The 12,575-nt window shown below is 29.3% G+C and overlaps 1 protein-coding gene across 2 annotated transcripts in view; it reads left to right on the top strand.

Moving 5' to 3' along the window:
* Window positions 1-12,575, top strand: part of Nuak1 (Nuak family kinase 1) — a 46,064-nt gene that overhangs the window by 6,996 nt on the left and 26,493 nt on the right. For both annotated transcript variants that reach the window (XM_065498201.1, XM_065498200.1), the window contains exons 2-6: window positions 7,732-7,908; window positions 9,401-9,600; window positions 9,679-9,896; window positions 10,198-10,786; window positions 11,090-12,313. In XM_065498201.1, the coding sequence (XP_065354273.1) occupies window positions 7,760-7,908; window positions 9,401-9,600; window positions 9,679-9,896; window positions 10,198-10,786; window positions 11,090-12,313 (2,380 nt within the window). In that variant the 5' untranslated portion in view covers window positions 7,732-7,759. The remainder of the gene's footprint in view (window positions 1-7,731; window positions 7,909-9,400; window positions 9,601-9,678; window positions 9,897-10,197; window positions 10,787-11,089; window positions 12,314-12,575) is intronic.

Here is a 12,575-nt window from a genome sequence, read left to right as displayed (position 1 = left end):
AGGATCCATTTGATCGCCGCTCGTATATGACAGCTTTGAACGACATTCACAGAGACGCCATCAATTCCGCGGTAGCAGGATACCGTATGAATGTCGTACTTGGAGGTCGCCCACCACCGATAGCAGACGCCGAGAAGGTTCTGCCGCGTGGAACAAGAGTCGTTCTGGCACAACTTAGATCAGGATGGAGCAACAGGCTTAATGCCTTTTGGTCTCGCATAGACCGTGCCGTCCTTAACTTATGCCCAGCATGTGGTCAGGGTCCTCATGACACCCTCCACATATTTAACTGTTCAGCCAACCCTACTTCACTCAGTCCAATGGATTTATGGACTCATCCTGTTGAAGTAGCTCAATTTCTTGGACTTGAACAACATGCAGAACCACCAGAACATCCAGATTGATTATTGTAAATTGATCATGCTGCTACAACAACAACAACAACAACAGTTATAAAATGATTTTTATTTAAATGGTTTGGTATGACCTTTATTCGTTTTTGTTGTTTTTTTAATGGTTTGGTGTGAGATGAGCAATTTCATTTGTTTTTGTTTTTATTAACTGTTACTTTTTCCTTTATTTACATACAATAACATATTTATTTATTTTATTTATTTATTTATTCATTTATGTAATATCAAGCCTTATAGGCCAAAATAACAATATTACAAGTAAATAATACCTGAGATTCTTATAACTATTTTCAATTAATAAATTCAATAAAAACAAAAAGAAATTATCACATTAAAAAAATATGTATTAATAAATATCATAATTATATTTATTCGTGAGTATTTAAAACGTCTAAAATTTGTAAACGAAAGAAGTTGTTAGAACAAAAAAAATACGTATCGTAATAGGCAAAAAGTTCCAGAGTCTTGAAATAAAAGATTTTTCAAGAAAAGATTCTTGGTAAATATATTTGGGAATTTCCAGTAGATCGCGTAAAAAGAAAAGTTCTGCATAACCTAGGAGGTTTGGCATATTATTTGACATATTATTAGTAATTTTTAACAAATAATGGAAATAATATGATAAGTATGAAGTAATGAAGTCTGAGTAACAGAAATGAGAATTTTTTTTAATTTGTATTAATTTTTTATATAAATTGTATATATTTAAGCGTTGATTTGCATCAAATGCGTTTTTGCGATTTATTTTTCATGTTCTCAAATAAAAGTCACAGGCTGACCTTTACGAAAAAAATAAATTATAAATCACTCATCCAGATTATTTGTGTTTGTTTTTTTTCTGTTTCTCTCAACCCTAAACTTAAAATGTTCTCAAATAAATCACTCTCTCAGTGATATATCACAAACAATTATTTTTAAATTGCTGCGAATGAGAATTTACCATTGAAATGAAAGTGAACCCGTTATTTTCGGTCTCTGGTTGAAATCTAAATCAACAGGGTAGTGGCTAAATCCTAATTCAACTGCTTAATAATTTTTTGACTTCTCAAAAAAAGATATACACCAAACCATTTAAAATCTGTTTTATTCCTAAGAGATTATTTTAACATTCATATGGTCTTCACTGACGTTAACGATCTTCGGGTTAAATTTAACACAATTAGAAAATGCATATTTGTTTGCCAATTTTTTTTAAATACCTAACTTAGTTGTTGTCATTTGAAATAAAATAAAATTTATAAAATATCGACCACTAACTTTTAGAAAAAATTCAATTTTAATTTCAAACCCGGTTATTATAAAAAACCGAAACCGAAACCGGTTTATATTAAATTGCAATTTTTCGAAGATACCGAAAACAGGTTTCTAAAAAATGTCGAAGAATCGATCACTCTAATACATACTCTATACATTAAAATCATATTTCATAAAAAAAGATTTATTAAACAGCCCAATTATGAATAAAAATTCCCCAGGAGTTTTTTTCCTTTTTCCCTTTTCCCATTTTTCCTATTCAAATTCAAAACTCCCGGGGAATTTTTTATTCATAATTGGGCTGAATATTTTGTTGAGCCTCTTTTCTCTCTAACATAGCATTTAACCAAGAAGAAATTTTCGACCATTCTCTGATTAGAATATTTTTTTAGGTCCTGTTTGCTCTTAATCGTTGTTTTTCTTACTCTACAGTCGAATTCATCCAACGAATTTTAAATTGGGTTCAAGTCAGTCCACTCAGGTGGACAATGCAGCTGTTTTGGTACATTGTACATCAGTCATTCGTTTACAATGGCCACTATATGTTTGGGGTCGTTATCTAGTAGGAAGACCCAGTTTTGCAGACTAATGAGTGTACCTTATATAACGTAAATGTTTATATGGCCAACCGCTGTATGCAATTTCTAATATTTTTTGCGATGGATCAAGTGTGTTTTTCTTAAATGTACACCAAATTTCAGGCAAATTTAGGTTATTCATGTAATAACCTAATTTTCCGATAATTTCAAAACGTCCATGATTGTTTGGTCATACCCTGTATATGTATTCCGAAATTTGTACGACCATTTTTTTCAATCACTTGCTATTCTTCATTTTTGGACTAAATTTCAGGCATTTACATGAATAACATAATTTTTTTCGAAACTTTTAAAACGTCCATGATTGTTTGACCAAACCCTGTATATGTAATCCGAAATTTGAATGACCAATTTTTTTTTTCGATCACATATTTTATTCTTTATTTTTGGACTAAATTTCAGTCACTTACATGCTTTTCTGGCCAAACACTGTATTTGAACATCAAAATATTTATCGATCGATCGATTATTGTATTAAATTTTTATTTAATATGAAAAAAGTCTCCTTAAATTTATTTTTATTTGAGGACGCTAATAGGAAATGTATTAAAAATTGTGTACTAAATCTTCGGAAATTTATTTATTTAAGATATAAAACAATTTATATCTTTTACGAAATATTGTCAAATGCTATAATTTTCTATAAAATAAATCAATATTTTTAAAAATGGTATCAAAGTTTTTCATAAATATCGAGCCATAACAGCCAAAAAGACGTAAGCGACAAAAATCGATAGTTCTCGATCAGTCGCAAATTTTGAGTCCCAATTATAAAACTGACACAAAAAGGTCCTTTTTTATTGCCGCAGTCCTTAATAGAACAAATTATTTCACTATTGTAAGGCCTTTTGATAATTCTATCAAAATTGCTCCAAAATCCATTTGAAACATAACACAATTCAAATGATAAAAAAATGGTTTTAATTTTTCAAATCGAATGAAAATTGTAAAAGTTATTCAACTTTTAACAATTTTATATACAAACAAAAAAAATATTTGTACAGTTTTTAATTTACAAGATACTTTTTATAGAAAAAAATTAAAATAACTATTGTTGAATTTGAAAAATTACGAAAAAAAATGCGAAACTGTTTATAAAAACTTAACTAATTTTTTGGAATATGCAATCACAATCATCAATAGAAGAATTTATTAATCAGGATGTTTGAATATATAATTACAAAACCGACTCGCAAAAAATGGTGATTTGGTTACCATCTCAAAATAAACCTTGGTATATCTCCCAAGAAAAATGTTGGTTCTAGTAATAACCGTTCGTGAGTTCTTTAAAAATATTTGTATTTTCTACCAAATTTTTATCGGACATTCAATCGTGTAGAAATTTTACAGTATCGGAAACGTAGATTAGGTTAACGGTATCCTACGAAGACAAAAACTCATATACAAGTAAATATGGGTATATTTTAAGTAAAAATAAGCTTTTATTTTAACATTTCTCAAAATATGTTAATTTTGTTCCTACATTTCTTGTTCTAGTGGCCTGAGGCACGTTAATGGCCTAGCGATTTTTTAATAACTTTAATATTTTTTAACCAATTTTTGTCTTTTGGGTTTGCAACCATGATAGAAAGAGAAAATTTCATATTTAACTATAGTAAAAAAATAGATGGTATGCGTTCCAAAATTCCAAAAAAAAATGTTTGGAACACTTTAATGTACATACATATGGACGTAGTATGTGTTGAATATGAAATTTTGTATTGATCTCACCACCCATATATCAATATGTATTTAAAAAAATTTGAAATAAGAAACACATTGATCGATGATATATTAGCATCAAACATTTAAGAGAAGAAAATAAATATAACAGCTGAGACATATTATAATATTGTGAGAGTACGTACTAACATAAATACATAGTATAAGTATGTATATTTTTTCAAATTAAAAACATGGCAAAAAAAGATTTAATATTTAATGCAATCGATTTTCATATTCAAAATAATAATTAATATTATTATAATATCTTAATATTTTCATGTTAAGTTTGGTATATACATAGTACATATGTACATATGTATGTATGTAATAATATAAATAAAATATTTAGTCCTAGGCAATACAAAGTTGATCAGAATTAAAAACACAATTTTCTTTCAGGGTGCCGTGCATCTTTCCCCATTTTTCAAATACATTATTTCATTTTCATTTCAAAAATGTCGAATCTCTTTCTCCCATTCTAATTTATTTTTAGGATATTTGTCTGCAGATGCTATTCAAAACTTTAGTCGATTTTCACATTTTCTTTCGTTCGTTCGTTCACGCACAAGTAGAATTGCGGCACAACTCGACACTATTCATTTGAAGCAGACTGAACCAACTGAAATCCCATTGAAATATATACAATATACACACATACCTTCGCGTTGAAATACATATTTTTATATGTATATTTTATATTTCGGTTTTAAATTCGTAATACAAAATCAAATAAGAAACAATAATGTTTTTACAAAACGGCGAAAATTTTGTTTTACATTTAAATATCTGATAAATTAAAAAATAAAAAGTGAAAAGTGAAAAAAAACAATAACGCAAAAAATCAATATACTTAAAGTAAATATTTATTTATGTAGTACATAAGTATAACGATCTTAAAAAATTAAATAATTTTATTAATCAATTCACAATAATTTTGTGAAAAATTGTGTATCTATAATAGATTTTTCGCTTATAGCTTCTTTCATTAGATCTTTTTAACTTTTATTATATTTTTTTTTTATTTGTTCTCATTGATTTTTTTTCTTGTTGGTCCATTCGCCCAAAAAAGAAGAAGATTTTTATAAAAATTCTTGTTGCGTGTTCAGCTAAAAGCTATTTTTAAATCAAAAATAAAATAAAAAGAAAAATATTAAATAAGAGAATAAGAAATGTCCAATAAAAACTAAATGAAATAAACAAGAAAGAAAAAAATACCAAGTGTTGCACTAAAACAAATCAAATTAATAAAATAAAATAAAAACAAAAAATTATATTTGAATATTTAAGTTTATTTACATCTGTATGTATCTACTTATGTACATTCATGCTAGAACAGACTGATCTCTATATACATATATGTACATACCTACATACATACATACATATGTATAAAGTAATTGAACTTTTAAGTGACTGCACACGTACATATAAATATGTAATATATATATATATAATTATATGTATGTATGTATATAATATATACTACGTATGTACATGCATATGTGTACATATGTATGCATACTGTGAACTTGTATTGTGAATTTATTTACAATTTGTCGTTAAAATTATTTCACAGGATAAGATACTAAAAAAAAGTGTTAATGACTATAATATATTAACAAGTAAAAAAAATATCGTAATCTTAATAAGTTGTCTATAAAATAATATTATGATACATCTTTGAATTAACGACCAACAAAATAGGGGCACATATTTATTTATTTATCGCCTCTTTTATTAAATGTCCATTATTTTCGGAGTAAGAGAGAATTGTTGTCATAAACGTCAATACTAAACGGTTATTTTATTGATAACATTTTATTAGTATGAAATCAATCGAAAAACATACAAACATCAAAGTTAATTAAATAAGTGATTAAAGTGATTTCCTTGAATTTTCAACTTGCCTGGAATCGGTAATAATAATAAGTTTGAGTTATTTAAAAAAAAACTGTTTTAGGGTAGGTCGTAGTTCTTTAGACCCCTAACTAACACATTTTTATATCAATTTCAAAATTTTAAACACTTATGGATAGGCAAAGAATTGAGCTTTCACAAAATGTATTCCAACAAATTGTCAAAGTTTTTATAAAAAGTTTCGCTTTAATTTTAATTTTTTTTTAGTAATTTTTCAAATTCAACAATAGTTATTTTAATTTTTTTCTATGAAATCTATTTTTTTTTTGCACAGTGTTTTAAAGACTATTTTATATAGACAAAAATGAAACATTAATTGTTAAAATCGGTTTATATTTGCAAAAGTTATTGAACTTTTTAGAAAAAAGTTCGAAAATATTGTACAACTATTTTTTTTTTCGTTTTCTGTTCTGTTTCTGTTGGTGTAAATGAAAAGTTGAATAACTTTTACAATTTTTATCTGATTTAAATAATTAAAACCATGTTTTGTTAAAAACATGGGCATTTTTTATTCATTATTTGGCTGTATTTATAATGTACTAAGCAAGCCCTATAATCCACGCTAGGTCGTTTTCCAAGTTTTTTTTTCCATCATAGCATCGTGTTACTGATTTTAGTTTGATATTCAAAATAAGATTATTCTTATAATAATAAATAATGTATTTTAAAAGTTCAAAAATAATTTTTGAAAACTTGTAATTTTGCTTAAATCTTATATATGAAACAGTTTAAATTGAGATAAATTTCCTCATACTTTTGTTTAATTTTTAGGTTAAATTATGTCATTCTCTGCCTTTATGCTTTGATATTGTCCATAACATCAGCGATTTTTACCATCAATAGTATTTCAGATTATAAATTAAATGATCAATCCTTTTGTGGTCGAATAATTATTTTAAGAGATATTTACGATAAATTTGCCAAACTTGTTTATAACAGCATTTTGGGTAGTATTTACTTCATTTACAACATTCAGATTACGTTTAATTTGGTCAATTCCGAAAACTTTACTAATTAAAAATATTAAATATTTAGTATTTCAAAAGGAAATTGTTTAAAAATTTGAGAAAAAGAAATAGCAATAAACTGAAAGTGTTAAGAAACAAAATATATTAACTCCACTATCGATCTGAATGGAATTCTTTGCCAGTGCACAGTGTGATCGCAAATCAAACAAAATTATGAATTAAATAAAAAATGAGTTCAAATATATATGTAAATGATTATAAAAAATCAAAATTTTTTGCGATGTATTTTGGGAGTTTTTATCCATTCTTCAAAAATTTTCTTTCGCTGAAGAACTGAAAAAAAACTATGGCGGCCGCAAAAATGCGCAAGATGTTTTTGATTTACCATAAAGTAAACAGTTGAAAGATTAACCGAAATATAGTTTTACATCGAAACTATCCGGAATAAACAGCTTTAACTCTACTTGAAAAAATTAAATATTAAATTTTTTGCAATTTTTAATACATACTTACAATTGTATATATACATTTCCCTGCAATAAAGCTTTATAATAATTAAAAAGTATGACAATTAAATCATAAACCAAAATCACACAAAAAATAAGCTTCTCTTTGAAATCTGTATGCACGTGCTGACAACAACTGACTTTTCCTAATCTGGTGTAAAATTTCATAACAATACAATATCAACATACACAGAAAAAACTATGCGATTTGGATTTGCAATGTTGCAATTCCTTTAGCATTTAAGACTGAACTCCGCAATGAACATGGCACATAACCTACTCTTAAAATATACTACAAAAAGTGAGTTTCTCTTAATATTTATTATTTTTTTTTTTTGGTTATTTACAGTTTCAGCATTTAAAATAAACGACACACAATGGTAATAGGAAATCAAGATACTGGTGGGACTAACAATGGGTCCCATCCATCAGGTATTCCACAGGACCAAATCGATAATATAATGAGTGGTATTGCCAATACAGGAGATGTAAAGATGAACAATCACAGAAAAAAGTTAAGACAAAGGTAAATATATTTAAACATACATACATATGAATATGTATAGCATTTCACCAAGAAAACATTTTCCTAAAGCGAAGTACTTAGACATATATAGCTTAAACTGAATTTTTAGCGTGATTTTTTTTAAAAAGAAAACTTGTATGTGTCATAGATATGTGTCATGGCATTTTTGGTATGAATTTTATTTTTCAAATATCGCGGACAATTTGATTCAAATTGAGATCTGAAAACTTATTTTTATATCTAATTATCACAATTGAGACGTATATAAGCAGTGTCTGAAATCTACAATTTTGATACCTACCATCAAAAAAATGTTCTTATAATAATTAAGATTTATATGAATCTAATTTCTACCATCTTATCAACCCCTTTTAATGTTACATATTGACTTGTTTAGTTTCTGTAATAAATGAGAAAAACTTGCATCTCTATAGATTCTAATATTTATTATATTATATGTTTTGTTTGAATCATGTTCATATAGAGTTTGATTTAACCAAATAGACATTGCTCCGTTTGAGATAGTTTGGCTATCTTAAAAAGTAATAATACAAACAAAATTTTAGTTTTACTTTAAGTTTACTTAACGACATTTAATTCTAACTTGGACAAAATATAAAAACAAATATTAATCATTTAATTTTTTCATAAATAGTTAAACATGTTTCACTTTGGCTAAATTCACTACCAGATTTTATATACAGGCTGACATGATAAGAGACCTTGTGAATTGACCAATTAATTTGAAAGTATTGTAAAAAAACTGCTTTTTTTAAGAGACTTTGACACATTTAATAAAAAAAAGCACAAAGTGCTTATTGTTCATCGAATTCACTGTTACTTTGCTATTTCGTTTGTTTGGTCAGAAAATATAGTCAAAAATATTCAATTTACCAAAAATGTATACAAAACGAAAATTTTTATCGTAATTATTTTTAATGCCAACCGCCACGGTGGTTAGTGAACTAACCACCTCACTCCAAAAAAACCTTTGGAATGGGGTGGTTTTTTTACTTTTTATAATAAACTAACCTTGATTAAAGTAAAAATGTAATTGTTGATACACAAAAAAGCGTGGTCGAAAAAGTTAAAAGCGGCTTAGATATTAGCATATTGACTAACAACAAGCATTCATTAAATATGTATAATTAAATGGTATTATTAGATAAGTTCACGAAACAAATGGATATTGCAACCATTGCGTCTATACCCCTCAATTAATTTTGTCGTTGAAATTAATTGAGGGGTATATCTTTAAATTTTAAAGTTTTCACGAACTCTGAATTAATTATAAACTCAACCATCACATTTTATTATTCTGAATTGTATATCTACATATGTATCGAACACGATATGTAATTTTGTACTTGTTTTGGGAAATGTTTAGCTTTAAAAAATTCGACTTTGATAAAAATTTTCAGCGTTGAAGAAAAAACAGCATAATGTGTGTAATTTGAATAATGATCGAATTGTCTGTGATGTATGATTTTAGATTCGATATAATAAAGAAACTAGGACAAGGAACGTATGGTAAAGTACAGTTAGGTATTAATAAAGAGACTGGACAAGAGGTTGCTATAAAAACCATAAAGAAATGTAAAATTGAAGCAGAGTCCGATCTAGTACGTATACGAAGAGAAGTACAGATTATGAGTTCTGTACAGCATCCAAACATTATACACATCTATGAAGGTATGTATAAATAGTGGCATTTGCTGCATGCATTGGACAATTGTATCTTAACTGTTTAAATATCTAATTTGAATATAGTATTTGAAAATCGTGAAAAAATGGTTCTAGTTATGGAGTTCGCTGCTGGCGGTGAACTGTATGATTATCTTTCCGAGCGCAAAGTTTTGAATGAAGAGGAGGCCCGTCGAATATTTCGGCAAGTAGCTACAGCTGTTTATTATTGTCATAAACATAAAATCTGTCATCGAGATTTGAAACTGGAAAATATTCTGTTAGACGAGCATGGTAATGCGAAGGTGAGATGATTCTAACGCTTTGTCTACACTAGGCAAATATTTTACCAAAAAAGCTTAAATTATATATTATGTAATTCCTTTTGTACGAAAATTTATTTTAAAAAAGTTACGCTATTATTATTAATTTAGAATAAATTTATTTGACGCTTTTTACTCTTACAAAACGTTTTCAAATTGTGTTAGCACTTGTTGGTCAAGTAAAAATTTGCCTCGTGTAACTTATGTTTTTGTGATATTCTGTTATTCTGTTATTTTGTTATGTTTATAATCGTTAATGATTCGGAATTTATTATATATGTAGATTGCTGATTTTGGTCTATCGAATGTATTCGATGAGCAATGTTTGCTGGCGACATTTTGTGGTTCTCCACTCTACGCTTCACCTGAAATTGTTGAAGGCACTCCATACCATGGACCTGAAGTCGATTGTTGGTCTCTAGGTGTCCTTCTTTATACTCTAGTCTATGGATCAATGCCATTTGATGGATCGAACTTTAAAAGACTTGTTAAACAAATTAGCCAAGGGGACTATTATGAACCAAAGAAACCCTCCCGAGCATCTTCCTTAATCCGTGAGATGCTTACGGTATGTCCCCGAAAACGTGCTACAATTGAACAGATATGTTCTCATTGGTGGGTCAATGAGAATGATAATGTATCTTGCTTGGAATTAGCTGAGGATCTAGCTAATCAAACACCAGTGCGTCTAGATGTTCTCTTGTCGTTGACGCCCGTGGCTATAACAGCGGAACAGTTGGTGGTACCTTCAGCTGATGGTGGAAATTCAGTGGGAAAAACTGCTGTCATTCCACGTAGCCATTCGGTCGGTTCAATACGCGATGTAGTTCCTAATACGGAAGCTGAACGTAGAATATTGGATATGGTTGCAGGTAAGTTATCAAACAGACACACTCACACGCACACACACATAAATAGCTCCCAATAAAAACTAACTAATCAAGAAATAGAAAAATTCAAAATATCAGTTGTTGTCTTGATATTTAATATTTTACATTTGTATCACACCATTGTCTCCTTTCCAAATATCCTTTTCCCACATGTTCCCCTTTCCGTTTAATATTATAACAATTTAATATGAAAATTATTGAAACGCACGCATAGTGAACTAAACTTGAACAGTATCTATTTTAACATAAACTCATCTGTCCCCCTTTTTCTTTCATATTTTAAAGCTGGCGGCGAAGCAGCTCTTATGCCTTCTCCCACACGCACCATCACTCCTGCACAAAGTCCACTTCAGACCAAACGAAAACTCGAAAACACCATATCAACAGACAATGCAATAGGCGTAGCTTTAAAAAAGAAAGATAAGACCGAAGAGAGTGCTTCGAACTTGTTGGCGGATGAATCAGTATCGGGAGCAACTGCAAACTCCGGGTCAAGAGCAACGACTTCTTTAGTTGAAGAAACAATACCTATGGAAACGGATGAGATGTCGGTAAGGGAAGGAGGAGCAGCTATTTCAAGTATTAAGTCGAATACATCGCAAAATTTTTCAACGAAGGACATGGAATTGGTTGATGTCTTGTGCGAACAGTTAATAAAAGATAAATCGAGGGCAGATACCAATATTGGCAAAGAAAAGGTTAATGTTATGGAAAAGGTAGCAGATAATAATATTGATTCTATGGATGATTCTCCCGAAAAGACAAAGGGTGCAACAAAAGTGATAAAGAAATTTGTGAATAAACATAAAACGGCGGATCTAGTCAACGTCATTGGACAAATTGATCCAGACGAGCCGAAATCATTGAAAAATCAAATTACTCCCGAAAGTATTGTTTCTAAAGTGGCAACTGGAGGTCACCAATTCGTTCGTAAGTGTAGTTTACAAGATGAATCTCCACTGAATAAATTCAACGCTGAACGCAGAAAATCTCGTATTCTCGAGACAGCTGAAAAATTTCAACAAATGAATGCCTCTAACGCGAATACAGGAGAAAAGGGTAAGAAATTAATTATTCCGGGTGTTAGCGTTGGTAATTTTAAAAAGGAGTACGAACGTAAAGCTTCTTCTGGTACTGCAAATCTTGGACAACAGCTCACGGCTGGAGAACGCCGTGCTCTTGAACAAGTTGCTGCTGCAGCTGCTGTCGCAACTACCACTGAGGATGATGAAAGCACTCCATATGAAAGCTCTGATGCAGTTGCTGTAGAACCCAGTGACTCAAAAGCATCTGTAACATCCTTTTCGTTGGAGGAAGCCCGACGTTCGATGGAAAACTCAATTGCATTGTTGCGTCAAGCTCAAACCGAGTCCTCCAAAGATGTCAACCAACTATGTGCCAAAACGGAAAATATACATGTCAGTGACTCTCAGACTCCCAAAACAGCAACCGATCGGGAGCGAAAGCTGATGAATGCTCGTGCGATTATTGGAAATGCAATTCAACCAGGTATGTCTGTAATCCTCAAATGTATCTTCTTGTATGTATGTATAATTCCATTTCCATTAGGGAATTATGGGTTGACTAACTGAGTGTGTTAGTAAATTGTATGTAGGTATATGTATATACATATATGTATATAGTATATATGTATATACATATATACAAACATATATATGTATGTATGTATTAAGTATATTCATACAATATAAGTATAACGTATTGTAGATTCATCTCATCATTGGCTCATCATCTATATATTTTAGTTTTA

The sequence above is a fragment of the Calliphora vicina genome, chromosome 1, assembly GCF_958450345.1.
Source record: "Calliphora vicina chromosome 1, idCalVici1.1, whole genome shotgun sequence".
Classification (NCBI taxonomy): domain Eukaryota; kingdom Metazoa; phylum Arthropoda; class Insecta; order Diptera; family Calliphoridae; genus Calliphora; species Calliphora vicina.
This window is presented reverse-complemented; position numbering and strand designations above follow the sequence as displayed.